The 27,704-nt window shown below is 41.5% G+C and overlaps 2 protein-coding genes and 1 long non-coding RNA gene across 4 annotated transcripts; 2 read left to right on the plus strand and 1 right to left on the minus strand.

The window, feature by feature from the left end:
- Positions 1-293: 293 nt before the first annotated feature.
- Positions 294-19,153, plus strand: LOC135507643 (uncharacterized). 2 transcript variants are annotated; one of them, XM_064927220.1, is made up of 7 exons: positions 294-755; positions 1,131-1,261; positions 1,448-1,621; positions 6,924-7,079; positions 13,057-13,168; positions 13,400-13,521; positions 16,826-19,153. In XM_064927220.1, exons 1-7 carry the CDS (start codon positions 497-499, stop codon positions 17,765-17,767), a joined length of 1,896 nt encoding a protein of 631 aa, XP_064783292.1. In that variant the 5' UTR covers positions 294-496; the 3' UTR covers positions 17,768-19,153. The 2 variants fall into 2 exon arrangements, with proteins under 2 accessions (XP_064783292.1, XP_064783293.1); XM_064927221.1 differs by lacking the exon at positions 16,826-19,153 and having other exon boundaries at positions 13,400-16,556.
- Positions 16,256-20,021, minus strand: LOC135507714 (uncharacterized). The gene is made up of 2 exons (XR_010450703.1): positions 19,947-20,021; positions 16,256-17,430 (listed from the first exon to the last, which is right to left on the minus strand). It is a non-coding gene; the product is annotated as an uncharacterized LOC135507714 (long non-coding RNA).
- Position 20,022: 1 nt separating this feature from the next.
- Positions 20,023-22,999, plus strand: LOC135507677 (zinc finger protein 18-like). Its single transcript, XM_064927274.1, has 3 exons — positions 20,023-20,278; positions 20,703-20,830; positions 21,011-22,999. Exons 1-3 carry the CDS (start codon positions 20,023-20,025, stop codon positions 22,292-22,294), a joined length of 1,668 nt encoding a protein of 555 aa, XP_064783346.1. The 3' UTR covers positions 22,295-22,999.
- Positions 23,000-27,704: the final 4,705 nt, after the last annotated feature.

Raw genomic sequence — 27,704 nt, forward strand, 5'->3', positions numbered from 1 at the left:
CCTCACAGGCACCTGAGCCTGTTTAGGGATGGGATTTAAACTGTGACTGAAGGAGTGGAATGATATTTTTATGTATTTTGTATGATCTCGGTTTAACCCCCCTTCCCGCAATGTAATATTTTGTTTCAATACCAATAGGTGTAGTTTGCCATAAAACCTTAAAGAAGGAGATTTGATGTGTAACACAATAAACAGTACCGTAATTCAAACAACAGCGCGCATATCCTTCTCATTTAGCCCCACCCTTTGAGCTATGACGCCACCCAATAACATCGTTTCTCTTCAGTGTAAACGGAAGTGATCAGTGACCAAGAAGAATTTCCACATTAGCGTTTTTATTGTTGATATTAAGACGTGTATTGACAACATGGAACTCAACATATGACTTATTTAACTGCACAGCATCACATACTTACCCTATGTAGTCTTTAATTCGCGTTGGAGGCCGGACTTGGTTAATAGACGTTTTTTAGGTAACGCTAGTTAGCTGCTAACAATGGCTAACTGTATGGTTTTTCACAGTCAAATAGCCTCCATCATGGAGGTGCTAGCAAATGCAGCCGTAGCAGATATCTGTAAACTCGTAGATGACGACTATGCAGTGTTTCGTTTGGAAATAACTCAAAGCCAGAAAGAAAACAGGGCATTGCGGAGGAAACTACAGCTACTGGAACTAAAGGTAGCACGGGAGCGCGTCGTCGCCAGTCGTCCCAGTAGTGTCAAGATCCTCGACCGGTACAGAGGAATAGCAAGAGGTACATTTTGCTGAGGCTGCGCGGCCTAACGCCATACATATATAACTCGGTGCCTGTCGCCCCGTTCCCCTCTGCACATGTGTTAGCTGGAATTGGGACTTGGTCAGTTTTTGGATAGTATGCAATAATTCCCCAGATTACTTAGCTATCTTGAACAAAGAAACAAATAATATTCTAGACAGATTAATTTACTACATTAACTATTATTTATTCAACGAACGTAATGTGTTGCATGGAACATAATACATTGATCAATAAAAAGTATATCAACTAGTTATGCTAAGTGGTACCTTACTTCCTTACCAATTCTAGTGTACAATATAGCGTTGAGCATTGACAGTAGCTAACCCCCCCCCCACACACATTCACTCTCAGGTGAAGCACATCTCACTGGAGGCAACAGGAGCTTTGAGAAGCCAGCGAGACACAATACATGGGGAGATGGCCAACCAATCACTGTTGATGAGGGGAGTGGAACTTCAACCCGGCATGTTATCGTGATAGAGGTGAGTGTAATAGTGTTATATAAAAAATGTAATTAAATTTGGCCTGTTTATTTCAGAAAGGTTCCCCTCAGCTACTCACTTGCTTACATGTACATCTGCCATAGGGGAGCTTGTAAGACTTTTCTAAGATGCTGTTATACAATTCAACTCATGTACCAGTCATAACCTCCTCTTTTCTTTTGTCAGTCTGCAGATGCAGAGGCTGCAGGTCCTGGGGTCAAGCAGGAGAGTTCTGAAGCAGAGGAAATCCAACAGCACAGCAGAGACATCCAGACTGGAGCGTCTGGAGCACCCCCTGTAGCCACGGAGGACCCTACCACCGCCCCAGCGCAGCCCAGGACCCGACGCAACATCATGGAGGTCAGTGGAACGCTGAACGCCGTTCTCAAGACAGAAACAGACACAGAGACTTTAACTGAAACACAAAGGCTAGACACAGGATCTGACCACAGATCAGACCAAGGGAGACTGGTCTGTCACACAGCATCTGATCCTGCTCCCGGCTCAGAGTATTTACTTTACGGTAATCAGAGCCCGAGGACGGTTCAGTCCCAACGGGACTCAGATGACGCGTTACATGATCCATCTTGTTCTTACACTACAGAGATGGACCCTGGCAACATGACCTTGGGTTTAGAGACACAGACTGATCTTTCTAGAGGGGACTGGAACCGGCACAGTAGTCGTGTATACTCTGAAGGGTGCCTAGATAAGAAAGGGGAGAGTTTGCTTGTAGATGAAGTGAAAGTGGAGTGTGAGGTTCTTCCCACATGGAATGCAGATAGTCACCTAGGATACGGACTCTCACAGAGCAGAGGTTTCTTAGATTATAGGGAAAGCTCAGAGACAAATCTGAATGTTGCAACCCACTCCCCTTTACACTCGCGCAGGGATCTTGACCCAGTGTCAACGTCGATTGGGACTTACGATTCTCACGGCCACATCCTTTTCGATCAGGTATCGAACTCAAACGACAGGGCTAGAGGCCAGGGAGTGGGAGGCGCATCAGGCAATAGTAAAGAGAAACGGTTCCTCTGCATGTTTTGTAACAAAGGCTTCAGCTGCCCCCAGAAGGTGGAGATCCACCAGAGGGTCCACACAGGAGAGAAACCCTTCAGCTGTACACAGTGTCACAAACGCTTTGCCCAGGCTTGTGACCTGAAGAGGCACCAAAGGGTCCACACAGGGGAGAAACCATACAGCTGCCCCCAGTGTGATAAGAGGTTCTCCCACCAGCACCATCTGAAGAGGCACATGAAGGTCCACACAAGATAGAGACTTGGTGGAGGGCCGAAAAACATTAAGTTGATTGATACCTGTCGAGGGAGGAGCTGATGACAGTAAAACATTCTTATGATCACTATTACATGTGTTGGTACTTTCAATTCTTACTCATTTTCTCATAAAAAGTATATTCCAAAATTCTGTTGGGCAAATTTTCTAAACTGCTTAACTTTGAACCAATCAGAACTCCAGCACAAACACCTTGTGATGAAGGCAGCCAATGGACTGCTTCTATCTATGACGTAAATACTGCCTCTTGTGAAAACGCATGTTGCTGTCTGATGAAGGGGAACAGATATAGCTAACTCCCAAAGACTGAAAGAAGATAAATATTTGTTTAAATGCACTGGAAATATGCAGCATGCAACATGAATTGTCTTGATTTTATGAAGAGAGAACGCTGTTTACAATTTAGCCAACTTATTGAAAGCTAGCAAATGTTATTTTGACTAGCCTAGTCAGGTACTGTAAATGTCAATTTGTGTTTCATTAGCTTTCTTCGTCAGTGAATTCAATTTTTTAAATCATGTTTTGTCACATTTCAAGTAACTAGCTGCAAGCTTAAATAAACATTTGATCATATAATTTGCATAGAAACCCAATAAAAGCATGTAGATAGGAAGATGTGTGTGTCATGAATGGAGGTCTAAAAATGATGGCTGCATATAAGCCAAATCATATAGCATACCTTGCAGTACAATCTTCTCTAAAAACAGTTGTAACATGTTGTAACATGTGCTTTGCAATAAGAAAACCAGAGTTTGATTTCTAAACCAGATGAGACCTCAAATAGCAGGTGCCCAATACCATGGTGGACCTGCACAATGTTGAATGTATTACAATATAAAGTATGGAAAATTATAAAGAGCCTTTAGGATTATAGAAAAAACAGTTGGAAAATGAATGTTTGCGTTTTAAACACTAAATGTTCAGTGAATGTGAATATATTTATGTGGTTTAAATTATACATTTTCCTACTAACCTTCTAAAAGTTGACAGTGCCAAGATTTTGCAAATCCATTCATTATTCTACTAACTATGACTGAATGTGAGACAAGTTTCCCATAATGTACTTTTCATGCATATACAGTGCCTTCGGAAAGTATTCAGACCACTTGACTTTTTCCACATTTAGTGACGTTAGCCTTATTTTAAAATGGATAGAATTGTTTTTCTTCAATCAATCTACACACAATACCCCATAATGAAAAAGCAAAAACAGGTTTTTATATTTTTTCATACATTTTTGCTAATACTGAAATACCTTATTTACATAAGTATTCAGACCCTTTGCTATGAGACTCGAAATTGAGATCAGGTGCCTCCTGTTTCAAATGATTATCCTTGAGCCATTTCTACAACTTGATTGGTGTCCACCTGTGGTAAATTCAATTGATTGGACATGATTTGGAAAGGCACACACGTCTATATAAGGACCCACAGTTGACAGTGCAAGTCAAAGCAAAAACAAAGCCGTGAGGTCGAAGGAATTGTCCGTAGACCAAGAACACAGTGGCCCTGATCATTCTTAAATGGAAGAAGTTTGGAACCATCAAGACTCTTCCTAGAGCTGGCCGCGCGACCGAACTGAGCAATCGGCGGAGAAGGGCCTTGGTCAGAGAGGTGACCAAGAACCAGCTGGTCACTTTGACAGAGCTCCAGAGTTCCTCTGTCGAGATGGGATAAACTTCCAGAAGGACAACCATCTCTGCAGCACTCCACCAATCAGGCCTTTATGGTGGTGATCAGACGGAAGCCACTCCTCATGTGTAAAAGGCACATGACAGCCCGCTTGGAGTTTGCCAAAAGGCACCTAAAGGACACTCAGGCCATGAGAAACAAGATTCTCTCGTCTGATGAAACCAAGATTGAACTCTTTGGCCTGAATGCCAAGCATCACATTTGGAGGAAACCTGGCATCATCCCTATGGTGAAGCATGGTGGTGGCAGCATCATGCTGTGGGAATGTTTATCAGCGGCAGGGACTGGGAAACTAGTCAGGCTCAAGGGAGCAAAGTACAGAAAGATCCTTTGTGAAAACCTGTTCCAGAGTGCTCAGCACCTCAGACTGGGGCAAAGGTTCACCTTCCAACAGGACAACGACCCTAGGCACACAGCCAAGACAATGCAGGAGTGGCTTCGGGACAAGTCTCTGAATGTCCTTGAGTGGCCCAGCCAGAGCCCGGACTTGAACCCGATCGAACATCTCTGGAGAGACCTGAAAATAGCTGTGCAGCAACGCTCCCCATCCAACCTGACAGAGCTTGAGAGGATCTCCAGATCCTTATTTTAGAAATGTGAGAAAAAAATGTGCTTTGTCATTTTGGGTTATTGTGTGTAGATTGGGGGGGAAAAATAATTTTATCAATTTTAGAATATAGGCTGTAATGTAAGAAAATGTTTTTAATAAGTCAAGAGGTCTGAATACTTTCCGAAGGTGTGGACTGACAGTGAAATGCGAACTTATGGCCCTTCCCAACAATGCAGGAAAAGAAAAGAGAGATAATAGAAAAGGAACAAATGTATTCAGAATTAATAAATATACATTCTGAAAACCAGGTCCTCCCTCGATAGAAGATAATGTAGCTTGCTAAAGCCCATCACCTGTACACACTGCAGGAAGCGTTTCTGGGAGAGGAGCTACCTCAGGATACACCAGCAGAAAAAACATTCCACTCTATAACATAGAAAGTAAGACTGGAATTTGCCAGGGACCTCATGATGATAAAATATTATCACAATGGTTAGGTTCCGATGCAATATTTATTACACTTCTCACAATTGTGTATGTATTCCGATTCGATGTTGCAATTTGATGTTCCAAACATATTGCTCATTAAATGTCTGCTGCAGAGAGAGCGTGAGTAAATAAGAATTTGTTCTTAACTGACTTGCCTAGTTAAATAAAGGTTAAATACAAATATATTAACACTAAAAAGTATGTTGCATCAAATAAAAATCTAATGTATTTCTAAAGCTCTTTTTACATCAGCAAATGTCATAAAGTGCTATACAGAAACCCAGCCTAAAACCCCAAACAGTAAACAATGCAGATGTAGAAGCACGGTGGCTAGGAAAAACTCCCTAGAAAGGCAGGAACCTAGGAAGAAGCCTAGAGAGGAACCAGGCTCTGAGGGGTGGCCAGTCCTCTTCTAGCTGTGCCAGGTTGTGATAAGAGTACATGGCTATTAAGGTCAGATTGTTCTTCAAGGTGTTCATATTGTGTTTGTACTGTGTAGGCTATATGATGTTCTATGATGTTCACAAATGCCTGTATCATTACTTCTATTCAACTACCTTATTTTTTATGGGTAAATGAATGCAGTTTATCAAGTTCATGCAGTTTTTAGTTGAGACGTATGTGTGGTTTATATATTGTGTATTTAAAACTGACTTTTCATTCCAAGACTTTCATTGAGACTCTCTTTAGTATACAACACATCTGATCTCTCCCTATTCTGCATACACACAACAGAGCTTTATAACCAATATACACTTACTAAATATACCCACACTAACAAACACCTACTGTACATGTCAAAATAGTTTAGTCAGGTTTGTCTGATGATGACTTTTGACTTATCGTAGCTTATTTTTGTTTTTAACCACAACGTCATATTTATGTCCACCATGATGGGTTTAACAACAATGAAGTCATTCTGTATTATGAGAATTACGTTATCAATGCTCATAAACTTCAATTAATCTACTCAGTCTGCAACCCAGAGTTTGTAAGGTTCTGGTTTAAATGAAACAGACGGAGTTCCCAGCTTACAATAGTCAATAGTCAATGTTTATTCACGATAGCACTCTGAAGTCCATTATACAAAGACATCCATTTTTATACCTTGCTCCTTACTTACGCACATACTTCCACACAAACAGTAGATATCCTACACACATACATACACACGAACAGTAGATGAGTTGTATCCTTCTCCAGAGTTCTCACCACTGTGTATCACTACCCAACCGACAGTTCCATTCCCCCGAGATTAGGGAAACCTTGAAGTACTCCCTGTCCTATCATAAGTTTCTCAGAGTTCTAGCCAGGTCGGGCCGATATTTTCTTAGACACACATATAAACACACATTTCTCTCCCTCGCAGGTCTCTTCTGAACCTAGTTGGACTTACGTTTAATACTTTAATTATTACTTATACATGCTACATAAACTATAATCCCTAATAGTTAGGTTTCAGGGTGGAATTATTTAATCATTATCTTTTAACATGTAAATTCCCTTATCATTCTGTAACGACAGTACAGGACTCATGTAGTGGGGAAGGGTAAACACTCCATGTTGAAAGTGTGTATCTGTGTGGGCGTACCTGAGGGAGTGTATGTCTCTGTAATCTGTATCGCCTGTCTCTTCCAGGAGGAGGAGGGTCCAGAGGTGCTGCTGGTGAAGGAGGAGGAGAGTCTGAGGAACCCTGAGGGGACCATGGTCATGGAGGACAACCAGACTACACCACCTCCTGAACTCACAGAGGAACCAGCTGAGCAGCACAGAACCACACACAGTCTCACTGAGGTGAGCCCACTGTAGACTACTGTCTGAATGGTATTAGGTCAAAACTCGGATCCACAAAGCCTCTCTGAGTAGGAGTGCTGAACTAGGATCAGTTTAGCATTTTAGATCATAATGAATAAGACAATATAGACAGATGGGGACCTGATCCTCGATCAGCACTTCTACTCTGAGACTACCCTGGGGCCGTATCCACAAAGTGTCTCAGAAAAAGTCATAATCTGTTTTAAGACATCTGAGCTCAGAGTAGGTTTTAGGATGATATTAAGACACTGCTCAGACAAACTCTGAGCCAGGAGTAAAATCAACTCTTAAAAGTTTCTCAGCTGGTAATCAGGAAATTTTGAGGTACCGTAAAGGAAAGATAGTGATGACGCTCATTGACATTGTTATGGGCCCTTCCCAACAATGCAGTGAGAAAGAAAAGTAATAACAGAATAATAATAATAAATACAGAATGAGTAACGATACATGGGGTACCAGTACTAGGATAATTGAGGTAGATATGTACATATAACTAGGAATAAAGTCAACAGGACAGATAATAAACAGCAGCGTATGTGATGAGTCAAAAAAGGTTAGTGCAAAAAGGTCAATGAAGATAGTTAACCAAATAGCTACCCGGACTATTTAACTCACTATTTAGCAGTCTTATGGCTTGGGAATAGAAGCTGTTCAGGGTCCTGTTGGTTCCAGACTAGGGCTGTGGTGGTCACGAAATTTCGTCAGCCGGTGATTGTCGAGCAAATAACTGTCGGTCTCACAGTAATTGACCTTTAATTAACATAAACACATGTAGCATCTCCTGGCTTCCATACTCCTGCCTGAAAGCCACTGATGCAGACCTTTGGAACATCTAAATTTGAAAAAGTCTAATAAATCCATTTAATATAGCTTACACCTTCACAACAAATCCATTATTTATTTTAGACAGGTCTAAAGAAACATGATATGAAGGAAATGTAGTCTATTTCAGAAGAATAGAATAGCATACTCTGAGTTGTCCTTATGTTAGGTCCTGATCTGGCTATGCCAAATGGCTGTGGGATACACTAGTTCATTTAGCAGACAAGATTTGCTTAGAATTCTGTGGCATTGTTTTATAGTATGAAGAATACAATTGAACAAAGCTGAATAAAATAGAAAGGATATTTTCTCCAAACCATTGTAGGGAGTGCGCACATGCAGCTATTCTGTGTTGAGCGGTTACCAAAAATAGGTACACCTACATGTTTAATTTAGCGTTATTAATGTATCTTTAGTTGTTCTACAAACGTTGGGCTTCATGTTTTTATTTGTAATACATTGTAAGGCTGCATGATGCGACTCTAAATTATTTTCTTTTGTCGTTTGAAAGGCATGAACTCTGCTTTGTTGTTTTTTTGCGCAGGCTGTACACACTTTGTCAGGTCTCTCATTCACAATTTGAGAAGCACTTGATAATGCCTTGAATTTCCTGACGGCATCACCTTGTGTGGCCATTGTGCACCCTAAAAACATCCATGCCTTTTGCAGCCCTTCACCCTGATTGCTGCATGCTCCGTAGCACTTCTCACTCACACGGCTCTCCATCACGTGATCTGGTCTTTCTCACAGGCTACAAGTGAAGACAGGCACATCGGGACGCAACTGAGCACGTTCTTATCCAATTCCGAGGTGCATATTGAAGATATTGGAAGAACTGTCCACATTTGCTTTTCATCAGCCAGCAAGATGATCAGGCCTAACGTACAGCAAAAGCACTAGCCTATGTCAATCTATTATCCCCCATAGTACAAAAGTTGGCCTATTATATTCTGTACGATAAATAAATATTCCAAACATAGCCTGTGACAGTTGTGTGATTCAATAAATCTCAAATTAATACAACCACTAGCATCAAAAAAACTTTGTTACGCAATGTGGCTGATGCAACAGATCAGAACATTTAGCTTAAAATGTTGAAAAAATATTAGGCTATTTCTTCACATTATAAGCGCAGCAATATGCACACGGCAGTAGGCTATAAGCGTGAAGGTTCCATTAGCGGGAAAACACCATTATCAAAAGTGACCACACAATTATGCATGAAACTCAGGCGCTGCTTATATATGCCATTTAGGCTCTACACCCCTTGTAAAGTGGATTAATGTGCTTCATTTTAAGAAGTTATTTGACCACTTTTTAGTTGTGATACAAACCTTCAAACAGGCCTATGGGCTAGGCTATATGAGGTGTGCGATTATGATTTTTTTAAATTAAGTATCTTTTTCTTGCCTTATGCTGGGCATCATTCACAAGTGATAATATATAATTAACAAGTGATAAGCTAATAGTCACCCATCAGACTATTCTTGATTTAATTTTATCTTTACATATACTAAATAATATATGTGTGAAATCCGTTTTGATTTAGAAATGGACCATTATTTTGCACCTGTCTCGAAATGGGCAGGGGAAAAAAAATACATCTATGCACTTAAATAGAGAATGGAGGACGCTTTTCCGTGGTTCATTTTCATGCCAGCCAGGTTGGCTATACTCCTGTTGTAAAGAGAAGCAATATGCTTAATATTAGGAAAGTTGAGAAATAAATATTGTAGGCCTAGCCTATAGAAATCTGATGGGATCCTCCTTTTTTTAAGGGGCCATCACTCTGTTTTCTTACACAATTTCATAGCCATAGAAATGTTACGCAACATGAGCTTATGGACTCTCATGAAGTGTTTGATTAGATTTTCGAAACACATTTGCATTGATGCCAGAGTGATTAGAGGGACAATAGAGTGCTGAGTACCAGGCAGTTAGCAAGTTTGGTATTCTACTAGTGACCATCAGAGCTTGGAGAAGCCTAATTACAGTGACTAAAAGGTCACACGGAATTTGACTGCCTTCATGACTCGTGACCACCGGGGTGGCGGTAAGGTCACTGCACTGGGTCTTTGACAATTTTTAGGGCCTTCCTCTGACACTGCCTGGTATAAAGGTTCTGGATGGCAAGGAGCTTGACTCCTGTGTATACACTACCCTCTATAGCGCTTTGTGGTTGGATTCAAAGCAGTTGCCAAATCTTTTCAGCCTCCTGAGGGGAAAGAGGCATTGTCATGCCCTCTTCATGACTGTGTTGGTGTGTGTGTGGACCATGATAGGTCCTTAGTGATGTGGACACTGAGGAACTTGTAGCACTTGATCCACTCCACTACAGTCTGGTCGATGTGAATGGGGGCGTGCTCAGCCCTCCATTTCCTGTAGTCCATGATCAGCTCCTTTGCCTTGCTGACGTTGAGGAAGAGGTTGTTGTCCTAGCACCACACTGCCACTTCTCTGACCTTCTCCCTGTAGGCTGTCTCATCGTCGTCAATGATCAGGCCTACCACCGTCGTGTTGTCAGCAAACTTAATGGTGTTGGAGTCGTGTGAGTCCACACAGTTGTGGTGAACAGGGAGTACAGGAGGGGACTAAGCTTAGTGATGAGCTTTGAGGGCACTATCGGGTGGGTCCAGGGTGTCTGATGTGATGGTGTTGATGTGAGCAATGACCATCCTTTAAAAGCTTTTCATGGCTACAGATGTGAGTGCTACGAGGCGGTAGTCATTTAGACAGGTTACCTAGGCGTTCTTGTGCACAGGGACTATGGTGGTCTGCTTTAAACATGTGGCGGCAGGGTAGCCTAGTGGTTAGAGCGTTGGACTAGTAACCGGAAGGTTGCAAGTTCAAATCCCCGAGCTGACAAAGTACAAATCTGTCGTTCTGCCCCTGAACAGGCAGTTAACCCTAGGGCATCATTGAAAATAAGAATTTGTTCTTAACTGACTTGCCTAGTTAAATAAAGGTAAAATAAAAACATGTAGGTATTTCAGACGGGGTCAGGTAGAGGTTGAAAATGTCAGTGAAGACACTTGCCAGCTGGTCAGCAGATGCTCTGATTATGCGTCTGGTAATCCGTCTGGCCCTGCGGCCTTATGAATGTTAGAACTTTAAACAGGTTCTCTCACATCAGCTTCGGAGAGTAGGATCATACAGCGGTCCGAAACAGTTGGTGCTCTCATGCATGGTTCATTGTTGCTTGCCTCGAAGCGAGCATAGAAGGCATTTATTATGCGTCTCTGTGTGTGGAGTAAAGGTGATCTAGAGGTTTTTTTGGCAAAACAGATTCAGTTTTCCTGCATTAAAATCACTGTACACTAGGAGCACCTCCTCTGGATGACATTTTTCTTGTTTGCTTATGGCCCTATACTGCTTGTTGAGTGTGGTCTTAGTCCCATCATCTTGTTGGGGTTGTAAATAGACAGCTATGAAAAATATAGATAAACTCTCTTTGTAAATAGTATGGTCTAGAGCTTATCATGAGGTATTCGAACTCATGAGAGCAGAACCTCGAGACTTCCTTAATATTAGAGATCGCACACCAGCTGTTGTTAACAAAGAGACATACACCTCCCCTTTGAGCTTACTGGATGCTGCCATTCTGTCCTACTGCTGCCAGATGTATATTATTCATGTTCATGTTCAGCCAAGACTCCGAGAACCATAGGTTATTACAGTTCTTCAGGTGCTGTTGATAGGACAGTCTCGAATGGAGCTCGTCCAGTTTGTTTTCCAGTGATTGTACATTCGCAAATAGAAGGGGGGTTAGAGGTGGTTTATGTATTCGCCTACGTAGTTTGTCAGGGCGCCTGCATGTTGGCCTCTCTTGCGCAGTCTTTTTCTTTTCCGAGTCTTCGTTATTAGGGCCTGGTCCGGGGTGAGCAGTAGGTCCTGCTCCTCTGACTCATTGAAGTAGAAATATTAATCCAAATCGAGGTTAGTGATCGCTGTTCTGATGTCCAGAAGATCTTTTCGGTCATCAATCAATTATGGGGAATAACTCATCACGATGAGGTATTGCCTGCTTTGGACTATAGAATGCTTCAGACAAGCATCAAATGTTGCAATGGTAAAATGTTTCATATAATTTTCACCTAATACAATTACTTTGCATACTCTTAATTCTTGCCTAATATTTTTTTGCATGCATAACCTTTTTTGTAACCAATTCTGATGGTGGTTAAAAACTGAATTTTGTTAATGGGCTATTACAGTTATATCAACACATTCGTCACTACCGTTTAACAACTCTAAATCGCTTTGGCACAGTAGGCATCAACCAACTTGCCGATAATGTTGCATAAATCGTTTGAACAGTCTATAATTTTCATTGAATATAATCAAAGTTAACATAGGCCATACTATGTGAAAATGATAGACTTTCAAACATTTTATGCAAAATTATCTAATGCTTTCATTTTCCAAACCTACAGGCATGCCCAATTTAAGTATATTTTTTAAAGATAGACTGTCAACGTCTATCAAGGTGATATTGCGCTCCAAAGGTATAACTTAAAATAACATAATGCAGGTTATTGAAATAATCTTTTTTTTATTTTTTAAATTTGATTATTTATTAGCGCAGTGGTTAAAACAATTTAGGCATATAATGTGAAATCATTGTCAAAAGCGCAAGAGATACTGGTGCAGGTAGGTCTACATTTATGGGTTGATCATATTCAAATATAAGCACTTTCTTTCAAGAACTCCAAAGTAATTGCCTATGGTGCAGGAACCACTGACTCGCTGACCTTTTCTATTATCAAGACACTTGCTGGGAACTCAACTAGTTAGGACAGCTCATGAGGTCTCCTAAATATCTGTAGACTAGATGGGACTCTTATGACTAAAGATGCTTCAAGCATAGCTTTTATTTTTACCCGTTAAAATAGGAGAACTTCTACTCTGAGACACATCGTGGATGCGGGTCCTGGTCTTGATTCATTTTGTCTTAAGTGTGGGACCATGTCTTTGAATTATCAAAACATTAAAGAGTATCAAGTAATAAAATGAACTAACATGTTTGTATAGTATTCATAGCAATCTCTCATTGCCCAATCAGAAGATGCTGCATAGCAGGGTGCTCATATGAGATTTCTTGATCCAACAACCTCTCACTCTGTATCTCTTACAGTCAGTAGACATGGAGGAAGGGAAGCCTGATCTGCTGCTGGTCAAAGAGGAGACAATAGAAGACGGACCAGAGAGCATTGATCTGCTGAGTGGACTAAAGATGGGGGAGCAAGGTAAGGGAGAAATGCACATACAGTAGCCTACATACAGTAATAGATCTTCAATGGAAATAGTAATGTGCCTGGCAATTATTTTTTTCAGAAAATTAAATCAATACAACTTATGTTTACATACAAAAACACACAATGCATGAACTTGACCAAGTAATTGATTTAAAAAAAAATCCATATGTAGAGTTCTCTGCCATGTTTTTTAAAAGTCTATTTTCTAATCTCTTCCTTCAGGTGGTTGGCTGGAGGTTAAAAAAGGAGACTGGGCGGCCATCTTGGATTCCCAGACCGGAGCAGCCACGGGTCGAGGAGACGACATCACCGAGCTGGCCAGGGCCAGAGGTGACATAGTGGAGGTCAGTGGATGGGACAGCATCCTTAATGCCGGGCTGGGGAACAACACTGTTAACCACAACCCAAAACAGACAGTCGAACACAAAACAACAGCCAAACTTAGTTTCCATGACAACAGACTGGCTGAGACCAGGGCAAGGCATAGATTTGGTCTGCAGGGACGGGGTGGTGTGGGTGTGAGTCGGGAGAGAACAGACACAGACTCGGCTAGCGATGCTCCGTCCTGCTCCTATAGTTGTGATTCAGAGAGACTGATTGGGCCTCAGGTTAACCCCGTAACAGATGCTGCCTTCAGCCTGCCTTCTATAGGATCTATCAACTGGAAGATGGACCCTGCAACAACACAGACACTCCCTGGCCTTCATCCTCCTCATACTATTCTAATGTTAAACCAGACCTCCGACAATGACAGTGCCTCAACACTAAATAGCTACACAAGCCCATTGACAAATGACAGTAGTGGAGATAGAATCAGAAAAGGTGGTGGCGCCAAAGAGAAGCGATTCCCGTGTTCGTTCTGTGGGAAAGCCTTCAGTTTCCCCCAACAGGTGGAGATCCATCAGAGGATGCACACAGGGGAGAAACCTTTCTGCTGCAACCTGTGCCGGGCCAGTTTCTCCCACTTATCCAGCCTGAAGAGGCACCAGAGGGTCCACACAGGGGAGAAACCTTTCGGTTGCCACCTGTGCCGGGTCAGTTTCTCTCACACGTCCAGCCTGAAGAGGCACCTGAATGTCCACACGGGAGAGAGGCCGTTCGCCTGTCCGCACTGCGAGAAGAGGTTCTCAGAGAGAAGCTACCTCAGGTTACACCAGCAGAAAATGCACACGGCCCATGTATAGTGTAGAGTAGTATTAGTTAGTTTGTAGTTAATTATGTTTTTTTATGTAGTAGGGAACTAGATCAAATGAACTGAGGAAAGAATTAGTATGATGAAGCAGAGTAGATGATATGGTGATGGTTGGTGTGATGGGGTCTTTTAAAATGCTTCACTGATAAGAAATGACAACATTGTCCTGTTGTTTGATGCACTTGTTTTATAATGAGGAACTGATAGTGCCTTAATTCATGTTTCCTTGACAAAGTAATGAAGCTGTGTGTAATGTTAAACCTTTTCCAAAGTATTCTCATTCATTTTATCAAAGCGAGGGTACCAGATTTACAGAAAAGGTCAAGTGTTAGCATAGGGAGAAAAATATATATACTTATTACTAGGGCTTTTGCGGTAATCCAGCATTCATGAGTCATGACCTCAATAAAATTCTATGTGACCAGTCATGGTAATCTCCTTTTAAGCACTCTGGACATATGTTAGTAGTACCCAACTCGGTAATGATCATCAGGTCGCTAATGGCCTGATTCTCAGGGCTCTATTGTCCTTCTAGCCTCTCTGACATCAACGCAAATGTCATCGAAATCACAAACACTTATCACCAAAACAGTATGTGCTTTTAAAACGTACCTCCCTGTGATTGGTTGATTAGTTGATTAGTTGTAGTTCTGCTCTTGAACAAGGCAGTTAACCCACTGTTCCTAGGCCATCATTGAAAATAAGAATGGTTTCTTAACTGACTTGCCTAGTTAAATAAAGTTAAAATAAAAAAATAAAAACTGATGGAAAAAAAGTTAATAAAAAACAGATATAAGATATCTTTGGTACAAAATTGGCCAAGCCTAAATAAAACTAATTCAGTCTACATTATAGTGAATGTTGATTTTATTTTGAATAGCCTAGTAATAGGGCACGTTTTATATAATTAATTAATAGGCTGACACATTACCTTTAGCTACAGAATATCTCACCACCATGTGCTTCCATCTCCTCCCCGCTCTCCTTCATGACATTCTTCAGCGCGCAGAGAGGTGCTGTCAACAGTTTAATGAAATACTGTATACAGTTTCGGCGTGAAAACATGTTACTATCGATTTTCTCTTACAGAATTCACTTAGTTTCCCAAATGAAGCACTGGGTAGCTGCAGGAACAGGGTTGGAGTGCCCATGGCATACAGAGTTTGGGCGGAATATCTATCACATGTTGCGCCGCGACATAACCGTCCTTTACCGGATATGGGACGAAGCGGCGGGAAAGTGGCCTCCATTCGCTATTCGATACAGATGATATGTATTTTTTTTCTCTTGCCCATGTTTCTGCCAATTTGATAATGGGCCATTATAGATCTAAACTAATTTGACATATTAGTTCAGATTAAATTGAGAATAGTCTGGTGAAAGAATGGTCACTTGATGAAAGCTGGAGGGAACAGCATGTGCAGCCAGCCGGAGGCAAGAACCGAGCACAAGCTTTTTTTGCGATATTCTCAAAATCGTCAATATCCAAAAGTCGCATCATGCAGTCCATATATCTTTTGATTTTTAAGGCATTCTAAGGTTTGTATCATTCACAACTAAATTGCCAAATTACTGAAAATCTAGCATATAGGACCTGTTTCAAATGATAACTTTTACGTTCAACATAGACACTTAATATGCGCACTCCTCTGGAAAGGGAAAAATATCCTTTCTATTTTAAGTTCAATTATAATCTTCTTACTATAAAATCATATAATATAACACAATGGCATGGGACTTAAGGATATCTTGTCTGCTAAATGAACAAGCCTACAGCATGGCGCATAGCCATAAAAGTATGTATTTTTGACAGTGTACAGTAGGGCAACTCATATTCTATTCTTCTGAAATACATTTTCTTCATATCATGTGTCTTTAGACTGGCCTAAAATAAATCTTGGCTTTATTGTGATGGTGTATATTCAACTGATTTGATATTGTTAAATGTAGATGTTCCAAAGTTCATCAGCAGCTTGTATGCATGGAGGCCTGGAGATGCTCAACGTGTTTATGTTAATTACTGGTCAATTACGTGAGACTGACAGTTTTGCATGACAATAACCAGCTAACAAAATGTCATGACCACCACAGCCCAACTTATTGTTTTATTTAATAAAAAAGTACTGTACTTTACATTATGTAAGTGTATTACTATTTTAGTTGAAATTAAATACAAATGTGACTCTGCTGACTGGCTTGTTTTTTTGTATCATTGCAGGGACTGAGTTTCCCTTATTTCAGTCGAACCAAAAAATTATACTTAATTATTGAATCAACACATGGCTTTAAAAAATAAAATAAAACTCCAATGGTCCATATTGTTGGATACTTGAATCACAGTGTTAGAGATGGGCTTGACTGTGGGTGAACATTTTATAATATGTCATGTTACTGTGTGTACAGCAGAGTTTCTTATATGAACCTTTTATATGCTCTTTTGTAAAATGTGTGTTTAGTCTGCAGTCCATGAAGACCTGCTGATATCCGGTGTTGCTGGCGGGAGAGAGTGGACCTCTGAAGAGGCTGGTCACAAACCCTGGCCCCGGATCAGAACCCTGGATCAGGAGCCATTGTTATTCCGTCCCGATTCGGAACTAGGACCAACCGACGAGGGACAGAGATTCCACCACTACACAGAACACAACCAGTGGACAGGTGGACTGAACAACCTCAGTCCTGGTGCTCATCAGAGAGATAGAGGCTCCAGTCAGGGATCCAGTCTGCAGCCCAGACCCTTCTCTTTGCAGTCTCAGTGCAGGGATGAAGCAGGACCTGGGGCTGATAGAGATAGACCCTCCTGTTCCTATGATACAAGCACCACAGTATCCATGATGAACAGAGCAGGTCATCTTAGGCTTCAGCCTTCACAGAGAGTGGTGGGAGATCCCCTGGGTGGTAGTCTATCAGGAAGTCTTGCTTTTCCTTCAGGATCCCATTTAATGCCTGGTGACTGGGTTCATAGTAAACCTGGACCTGGGTCTAGCCTTCCTCAGCTGCCTCATGGTCACCCCACGAATGCAGACAGGGTCAGGGTGGGCGTTCACCACGAGAGGCACCTAACCTATAACACAGCACACAATCCCATCAACACCAAAACAATGGCTAGAGGTCAAGGAGGGAGCTCAAAGACTAACCACCTGACGGTGGTGGCTCCTGCTTCTACCTCCTCTGGTGTCATAGGGTCACAACGTAAGAGGCCAAGCAATAGGACAGATTCTGAAAAGCCGTATGCCTGCCCCACGTGTGGGAAGAGCTTTGCGGAGGCAAGGTATGTGAAGCAGCACCAGACCATTCACACCAAGGAGAGGCCCTTCAAGTGCAAACTATGTTCCAAGAGCTTCTCCTTCCTGAGTTACCTCATCAGGCATAGGAGTGCCCACAATGGGGATAAATCGTAGCAATTCTTTAGCTGAACTATTATAGTTATCATGTGAAGTGTCCTGGGCTAATATTTTTTATTACTATTTCCCTCAGTTGAGCATCTGTGCACTCTAACGTTCTCCCATTATACAGATTGGTTGTTTGGTGTGCTGGCATAGCCGACACACTGTCATTGAAGTCTAACACTATATAAATACAGTGCATTTGGAAAGTATTCAGACCCTTCACTCAGTACTTTGTGAAATCACCTTTGTCAGTGATTACAGCCTCGCGTCTTCTTGGTTATGACGTTACAAGCTTGGCACACCTGTATTTGGGGAGTTTTTCCCATTCTTCTCTGCAGACCCACATGCTCTGTCAGGTTGGATGGTGGGCGTCGCTGCACAGCTATTTTCTGGTCTCTCCAGAGATGTATGACCGGGTTCAATTTTGGGCTCAAGCTGGGCCACTCAAGGACATTCAAAGACTTGTCCTGAAGCCACTCCTTCATTGTCTTGGCTGTGTGCTTAGGGTTGTTGTCCTGTTGGATGGTTAACCTTTACCCCAGTCTGAGGTCCTGAGTGCTCTGGAGCAGGATTTCATCAAGGATCTCTCTGTACTTTTCTCCTTTCATCTTTCCCTCATCCTGACTAGTATCCCAGTCCCTGCCTCTGAAAAACATCCCCGCAGCATAATGCTGCCACCACCATGCTTCACCGTAGGGATGGTGACAGATTTCCTCCAGACGTGATGCTTGGAATTCAGGCCAAAGATTTTTCTCATGGTCTGAGAATCTTTATGTGCCTTTTGGCAAACTCAAAGCGGGCTGTCATGTGCCTTCCACTTAGGAGTAGCTTCTGTTTGGCGGAGTGCTGCAGAGATGGTTGTTCTCCCATCTCCACAGAGGAACTCTGGAGCTCTGTTAGAGTGACCATCATCAGGTTCTTGGTCCCCTCCCTGACCAAGGCCCTTCTCCCCCGATTGCTTAGTTTGGCCGAGTGGCTCTAGTAAGAGTCTTGGTGGTTCCAAACTTCTTCCATTTAAAAATAATGGAGGCCACTGTGTTATTGGGGATCTTCAATGCTGCAGAAATATTTTGGTACCCTTCCCCAGATCTATGCCTCGCTACATTCCTTTCTCGGAACTCTTCGGACAATTAATTCGACCTCATGGCTTGGTTTTTGTTCTGACATGCATTGTCAACTGTGGGACCTTATATAGACAGGTGTATGTGTGCCTTTCCAAATAATGTCCAATCAATTAAATTTACCACAGGTGGAGTCCAATCAAGTTGTAGAAAAATATCAAGGAGGATCAATGTAAATGGATGCACCTGAGCTCAATTTCGAGTGTCATAGCAAAGGGGCTGAATACTTATGTACAGAAGGTATCAGTTTTTTATTTGTAATAAATTAGCTAAAATGTCTAAACCTGTTTTCACGTTGTTATTATGGGATATTGTGGGTAGATTGAGGAAAATAATTAATTTAATCAATTTTAGAATAAGGCTCAAATTTCCAAACTGTATATTCCCCCTTTGGAATTTGGTTTTACCTTTGTTCTCGTCATAACAAATATAATGTCCCTCCCAACAACATTTTGCATAATCAGGTGGCACCTGTTCCTTTAAATCCTATAATTAGGTGGTCAAATCTGTTAATTAATGAGAAATCATGTTGTCCTTTTGATATGTTAACTTTTTATTAACTTGTTTATCGTTTAGAATTAAAATGGGCTTAATTTTCATTCGTCCTATGAAAGGGTTTCCACTAGATTCTACGGCCAAAGTCATTTAGGCTATATCGTAAAAATGAATGATAAAAAAAAGGTGCTTTTTGGTCTTTAATTAAAGTTATGGTTAAGGTTGGTTTTAAAACAAAATGTTAAGAAGAGACATTGTGGAAATTGGCAGGGTTTAGACAATTATGATTTTGGCTGTGCATGTTAGTGACGACTGCTTGAAAGATAGTGATCATGAATAGGTTTGACGTGAAACGTAATAAGCAGTACCGTAATTCACATTACAGCGCGCATATCCTTTATTTAGCCACACCCTTCTATGACGCCTACCAATAACATAATTTCTCTTTGGTGTAAACGGAAGTAAATTACGAGTAACAACTTTCACGTTGGCGTGTTTATCGTTGCTATTTAGACGTTTATTAAAACCATGGCACTTAAAATTACCAATTTAACGGCACAGAATCACATACTTACCATATGTAGTCTTTAATACTTGTTAGAGACAGGACTTTGTGATAGATATATAGTTAACGCTAGCTAGCTGCTAACAATGACTAACGGTATGGTTTTCCAAACGCAAATTGCCTCCATAATGGAGGTGTTAGCGAATGCCGCCGTGGCAGAGATCTGTAAACTCGTAGACGACGACTATGCAGTGTTTCGTTTGGAAATAACTCAAAGCCAGAAAGAAAACAGGTCATTGCGGAGGAAACTACAGCTACTTGAACTGAAGATGGCACGGGACCGCGTCCTAGCCAGTCGTCCCAGTATCAAGATCCTCGACCGGTACAGAGGAATGGCAAGAGGTATGTTCTGCAGAAGGCGGAGGCTACGCGGCCTGTCATCGTTCATATATAGATAGTTCAGTGCCTGTCCCCCCCTCTTCTGCACGTGTTCAGATGTGTTACCCAGAATTGGGTATTGGTCAGTTTTTGGATAGTATACAATAATTCCCCTGATTACTTAGCTATCTTGCACAAAGACACCATTATATTCTAACCATATTCTATTTACTGCATTTCCTATTATTTACTCAGTAAAAAAACAGTACATGGAACATAATACAATACAGAGAAATAAATAGAGAAATAGCATATCAAGAAGTGTTACCTTAAATCGTTAACAATTAAATTGTTTTACAATTCTAGACAGTGTCAACAGGGTACAATATACAGTTGAGCATGGACAGTGCCGGACTTAACCCCATCTTTCCCTCAATCACTCTCTCAGGTGAAGGACATCTCACTGGAGGCCACAGGAGCTTTGTGAAGCCAGCAGGACACAATGCATGGGGAGATGACCAACCAATCACTGATGAGGGGAGTGCAACCTCATCCCAGCACGTTATCATGATAGAGGTTAGTGTAATAGTGTTGCATAAAAAAATGCTACTTTGTAAATCAATGGCCTGTTTATTTCAGCAAGGCTTTCTTCAGCTATTGACTTGCGTACATGCACATTTACCATAGGGGAGCTTGTTTGACTTCCCTACGACATTGTTATCAAATTTAGGTTATAACCTCCTATTCTTGTGTTAGTCTATAGATGCAGAGACTGCAGAAACTGCAGGTCCTGGGGTCAAGCAGGAGAGGTCTGAAGTAGAGGAGGACCCACGGCACAGTAGAAACATCCAGACTGGAATGGCTGGAGTGCACCCTGTAGCCACAGAGGACCCCATTGCCACAGTGCAGCCCAGGACCCAACGCAGCATCACGGAGGTCAGAGACAGACACAAGTCAGAGACAGACACAGAGACTTTAACTGTAACACAAAGCCTTATACTCACAGGATCTGACCACAGATCAGACCCAGAGAGACTGGGGCTGGGGCCACTGGGATGTCCTCTTGCTCCTGGCTCAGAGTACTTACTTTACGATAACCCGAACATGAGGGCTGTTAATTCCCATCTGGACTCAGGTGATGTGTTAGAGACTGGCAATGATCCGTCTTGTTCTTACGCTACAGAGATGGACCCTGCCAACATGCGATTGGGTTTAGAGACACACACTGATCTGTCTAGAGGGGACTGGAACCGGTACAGTGGTAGTGTATACTCCGAAGGGTGCCTCGATAAGAAAGGGGAGGGTCTGCTCATAGATGAAGTGACTGTGAAAGTGGAGGGTGACCCTCCTCCCATATGGAATGCAGATAGTCAGCTAGGAGACAGACACTCACAGGGCAGAGATTTCTTAGATTACAGGGAAAGCTTAGAGACAAATCAAAATGTTGCGACCCATTCCCCTTTGCACGCACTCAGGGATCACGACCCAGTGTCAACGTCGATGGGGCATTCCGATTCACAAGGCCGTGTCCTTTTCGATCAGGTATTGAACTCAAAAGACAGGCCTGGAGCCCAGGTTCAGGGAGGGGGAGAAACATCAGGCGGTATTAAAGAGAAACAGTTTCTCTGCATGTTCTGTAACAAAGGCTTCAGCTGCCCCCAGAAGGTGGAGATCCACCAGAGGGTCCACACAGGGGTGAAACCCTACAGCTGTAACCAATGTCACATGCGCTTCGCCCAGGCTGGCAACCTGAAGAGGCACCAGATGGTTCACACAGGAGTGAAACCCTTCAGCTGTCCCCAGTGTCCCATGTGCTTTGCTCAGGCTGGTGACCTGAAGAGGCATCAGAGGGTCCACACAGGGGAAAAACCCTACAGCTGTACCCAGTGTCCCATGCGCTTCGCCCAGGCTGGTCACTTGAAGATGCACCTGAAGGTCCACACTGGAGAGAGGCCGTTCGCCTGTACACACTGCGGGAAGAGGTTCTCAGAGAGAAGCTACCTCAGGATACACCAGCAGAAAAAACATTCCACTCTATAACAGAAAGTAACCATTACAATCAATAGCTTCTGATGTTTAGATCAAATCCTGCATTAAAGACTAAGATGCATTTTCATTGATGTCAATCAAAAATGGCCACAGATACATTTGGAATAAGTAGAGTAATGGATTTCAGTGTTTAATAATCCTGAGTAGAATATTGCATCCAGACATTGTGATACACTGTATAACCCTAAACAAGTCTGATAGATAGTGGTTGTACTTTGTCAGATATAAGATGTTCACAAATGTCTGTTTTATTACTTCCATTAAACTATTTTTTTTCCAAGACACTTTTAATGAGAAAATGAATGCAATTTATCGAGTTCATGCAGATTTTTTGTTGAGAAGTATGTGGTTTTCAAGACTTCCTCCCGTGATTAAACTTTTTCTGTTGTAAAGTGATATCGCAAGTATAAATACAATGTTGAACAATACAATGTTTTGAACAATATTATTTTTTTTGACACAACTGCAAACTTCAAGGAGTAAGGCATTCAATGCGTTGGTTTGATGGGAAGTTGTGATGCCATTGGCCTAGTGAATAAAAGACGAAAGGCCCAACCCACCCACTTGTGCTATGTCCTGGACCACCTATTAAGATGTGCCTTTTTGCTAAGTAAATCAGGTGTTAAGAGGTGAAAAGGAGACTGGAGTGGCACCTTAACACTTGTTCATGTTTAATAAACACAAAATGGGACTTTTCATTCTAAGACTCATTGAGACTCTCTTTAGTATACATCCCATCTCACCCTATTCTGCATACACCCAACAGTGCTTTATAACCATTATACACTTACTAAATATACCTACACATACCCACACACTAACAAACACCTACTGTACACCTCAAAATAGTTTAGTCAGGTTTGTCTGATTATGACTTTTGACTTATCATAGCTGACTTATTTTTACCCACAACAACATATTCATGTCCACCATGATGGGTTTAACAACAATGAAGTCATTCTGTCACTACAGTATAGGACTCAAGCGTAGTGGGGATGGGTAAACACTCCATGTTGAAAGTGTGTTTATTATCTGTGTGTACATACCTGAGGGAGTGTATGTCTGTGTAATCTGTATCACCTGTCTTCCAGGAGGAGGAAGGTCCAGAGGTGCTGATGATGAATGAGGAGGGGTGTGAGGAGGGTCTAGACGACACCTTCTCCTGAACCCACAGAGGAACCAGCTGATTAACACAGGACCACACACTGTCTCACTGAGGTGAGCCACTGTAAAAAATTGTCTGCATGGTATTAAGTCAGGTCCAATATCCACAAAGCAACTCAGAGTAGAAGTGATGATCTAGGATCATATTCGCCTTTTAGATAATAATGAGTAACACTATGTAGACAGGTCCTTGATCATCACTTCTACTCTGAGACTGCAGATAAGGGACCATGCTTTTGAATGACCAAACCATTAAAGAGTGTCAAGTAATCAAATAATCTATCACTTTTCCAGTTTTAAGTCAACTACCATGTTTCAATTGTACTCCTAGCAATCCCTCATGGCCCAACTAGAAGATGCTCAATAGCAGGGTGCTCATATCAGATTTCTTGATCCAACATCCTCTCCCACTGTACCTCTTACAGTCAGCAGACATGGAGGATGGAAAGCCTGATATGCTACTAGTGAAAGAGAAGACAATAGAGGACGGACCAGAGAGCATTGACCTGCTGAGTGGACTAAAGATGGGAGAGTATGGTAAGGAAGAAATACATATAGCCTTCATACAGTAATAGAGTTTCAATGGGATGCTATCTTGGATTCCCAGACCGGTGAAGGCAAGGGCCCAGGGGACATAAGCAAGCAGGCCAGGACCAGAGGCGACATAGTGGAGGGGGATTGCTGTGGGATTATTTAAGATACTCTTTGAAGAGATAGGGTTTCAGATGTTTTCGGAAAATGGGCAGGGACTCTGCTGGTTCAGGGCATAAAATGAACACCCGCTAAATGCGGGTAGATTTATGTATTGACGGGTAAGAATTTCTATTGCCTGCCTTGTGAGTGGGAGGGTACTGGGAAAGGGTGAAGGGAGGGGAAAGAAAGAGTTGGAAAGAAATTAATCGAAGGCAGATGTCGGGATGTTGAAGTCGCCTAGTACGAGCGGTGACCCATCGTCAGAAAATTAGTTTAGCAAGGTGTCAAGTTCATTGAGGAACTCAAAGGGCACCCGGTGGAGGATTTGATGACAGCAATGTTATTGTTGCACACAGGGGAGAAATCCTACACCTGCCCCCAGTGTGAGAAGAGGTTGTCCCTCCAGCACCAACTGAAGAGGCACCAGAGGGTCCACACAGAGGAGAAACCCTACAACTGCCCCTAGTGTGAGAAGAGATTCTCCCACCAGCAACAGCTGAAGATGCCCCTGAAGGTCCACACGGGAGAAAGGCCGTTTGTCTGTACGCATTGCGGGAAGAGGTTCTCAGAGAGGAGCAACCTCATGATACACCAGCAGAAAATGCACACAGCCCATGAATAGTGTATAGTGTGATATGTAGTACTCGTTCCTTTTTGTACATTTGATTCTTTTGGATTTGGATGTATAGAGAACTGGATGAGGTGAACTGAGGAAATAATGAGTGTGATGAGGCAGAGTCGATATGTTGGTGAGATGGTATCTGTAAAAATTCTTCACTAAGGAAAAGTGATAAACTTGTACTGTCCTTTGATGCTGGTGTTTTATAATGAGGAGATGATAGTGTTTTAATGTTTACTTGGGATAAAGTAGAGAAGCTGTGTGTAACAATGTTGAAATTTTTTCAAAGTATTCTAAAATTAATTTGATCAAAGCGAGGGTACCATAATTAAAAGAAAATGTGACATGTTTCCACAGTGAGAAGTTATTCTACTTGTCACATGTATTATTTTGTGCAATAAGAATAGTGTACTTCACATTATGTGAGTATGACCATTTTGTTCAAATTAAATACAAAATTGACTCAGTGCTGACTGACTTGGTTATTTTTGTATAATTGCAGGAACTGAGGAACCCTTCTCCGTCAAACCAAAACACGATACTTAATTCTTGAATCAACACATATGGCCATTTAATAAACTCCACTTTCTCCACACATTTTATAATATTATGTTTCTGTGTGTACAGTAAAGAGTTTCTTAGAGTGCTTTCAGAAAGTATTCACAACCCTTGACCTTTTCCACATTTTGTTGTGTTCCAGCCTGAATTTAAAATGGATTACATTTTGATGTTTTTGTCACTGACCTTAACACAATACACCACAATGTCAAAGTGGAATTATGTTTTTACACATTTTTATAAATGAATTAAAAATGAAAATATTAAATGTCTTGAGTCAAGTATTCAACCCCTTTTGTTATGGCAAGCTAAATAAGTTCAGGAGTAAAAATGTGCTTAACAAGCCACATAATAAGTTGCATGGGACTCACTTTGTGTGCAATAACAGTGTTAAACATGATTTTTGACTGACAGCTTCATCTCTGTACCCCCCACACAATTAATTGTAAGGTTCCTCAATTGAACAATGAATATCAAACACAGATTCAACCACAAGACCAGACCGGGGAGGTTTTCCAATACCTGGCAAATGAAGGCAACTATTGATAGATGGATAAATATTTTAAAAAGCAGTATTCCTTTGAGCATGGTGAAGTTATTAATTACACTTTCGATGGTGAATCAATACACCCACTCACTTTGAAGATACAGGCGTCCTTCCAAACTCAGTTTCCGGAGAGGAAGGAACCCGCTAAGGGATTTCACCATGATTTCAATGGTGACTTTAAAACAGTTAGAGTAGAATGTCTGTGATAGGAGAACACTGAGGATGGCTAAACAACATTGTAGTTACTCCACAATACTAACTTAATTGACAGAGTGAAAATAAGGATGCATGTGCAGAATACAAATATTCCAAAACATGCATCCTGTTTGCAATAAGTAAGATAAGTAAAACTACTAGAAATGTGGCAAAGAAATTAACTTTATGTCCTGAATACAAAGCGTTATGTTTGGGGAAAATCCAACAACACATCACTGAGTACCACTCGTCAAGCATGGTGGTAGTTGCATCATGTTATGGGTATGCTTGTCATCGGCAAGGACTTGAGAGTTTTTTAATAAAAATACAATTAAAATAAATGGAAGCACAGGCAAAATCCTAGAGGAACACCTGGTTCAGTCTGCTTTCCAACAGACACTGGGAGACAAATGTACCTTTCAGCAGGACAATAACCTACAACAAGGCCAAATATACACTGGTTGGTTACCCAAACAACATTGAATGTTCCTGAGTGGCCGAGTTACAGTTTTGACTTAAATCTATAGCAAGACTTGAAAATGGCTGTCAAGCAATGATCAACAACAACTTGACAGAGGTTGAAGAATTTGTTAACTTCTTATGGCTGCAGGGGCAGTATTGAGTAGCTTGGATGAAAAGGTGCCCAGAGTAAACTGCCTGCTCCTCAGTCCCAGTTGATAATATATGCATACACTCTGAAGTTTCTAAAACTGTTTGAATGATGTCTGTGAGTATAACAGAACTCATATGGCAGGCAAAAACCTGAGACGAAATCCAAACAGGAAGTGGGAAATCTGAGGTTGGTCGATTTTCAACTCAGCCCCTATTGAATACACAGTGGGATATTGGTTATGTTGCACTTCCTAAGGCTTCCACTAGATGTCAACCTTCTTTAGAAACTTGTTTGAGGATTCTACTGTGAAGGGGGAGAGAATGAGAGAAGATTGAGTCAGAGGTCTGCCAGCAGTCACGCGCTGGTCACGCATTTCCATGAGAGGTAGCTCGCGCTCCTTTGCTTTTCTGAAGACAAAGGAATTTTCCGGTTGGAATATTATTGAAGTTTATGTTAAAAACATCCTAAAGATTGATTCCATACATCGTTTGACATTTTTCTACGGACAGTAACGGAACTTTTTGACATTTCTTCCGCAACTAGGGAACGCGCTTCGTGACATTGGATTTGTTTACCAAACGCGCTAACAAAAGTAGCTATTTGGACATAAATGATGGATATTATCGAACAAATCAAACATTTAATGTGGAACCTGGATTCCTGGGAGTGCATTCGGATAAAGATAATCAAAGGTAAGTGAATATTTATAATGTTATTTCTGATTTCTGTTGACTCCAACATGGCGGATATATATATTTGTTTTCTGGGCGCTGTTCTCAGATTATTGCATGGTTAGCTTTTTCTGTAAAACTTTTTTGAAATCTGACACAGCGGTTGCATTAAGGAGAAGTTTATCTATATTTCCATGTCACTTGTATTTTCATCAACATTTATAATGAGTATTTCTGTAAATTGATGTGGCTCTTTGCAATATCACCGGATGTTTTTGGAACTAGTAAACATAACGCGCCAATGTATACTGAGTTTTTTAAAATATAAATATGCACTTTAT

The sequence above is a fragment of the Oncorhynchus masou genome, chromosome 21 (genome assembly GCF_036934945.1).
Source record: "Oncorhynchus masou masou isolate Uvic2021 chromosome 21, UVic_Omas_1.1, whole genome shotgun sequence".
NCBI lineage: Eukaryota > Metazoa > Chordata > Actinopteri > Salmoniformes > Salmonidae > Oncorhynchus > Oncorhynchus masou.

Bases quoted from the DNA above. Each gene is read 5' to 3' on its own strand.
- LOC135507643 (XM_064927220.1), top strand. From the start codon at position 497: ATGGCTAACTGTATGGTTTTTCACAGTCAAATAGCCTCCATCATGGAG. The intron at 756-1,130 runs GTACATTTTGCT...ATTCACTCTCAG, and splicing joins GTACAGAGGAATAGCAAGAG to GTGAAGCACATCTCACTGGA. The intron at 13,522-16,825 runs GTCAGTGGATGG...ATGTGTGTTTAG, and splicing joins CCAGAGGTGACATAGTGGAG to TCTGCAGTCCATGAAGACCT.
- LOC135507677 (XM_064927274.1), top strand. From the start codon at position 20,023: ATGACTAACGGTATGGTTTTCCAAACGCAAATTGCCTCCATAATGGAG. The intron at 20,279-20,702 runs GTATGTTCTGCA...TCACTCTCTCAG, and splicing joins GTACAGAGGAATGGCAAGAG to GTGAAGGACATCTCACTGGA. The intron at 20,831-21,010 runs GTTAGTGTAATA...TTCTTGTGTTAG, and splicing joins AGCACGTTATCATGATAGAG to TCTATAGATGCAGAGACTGC.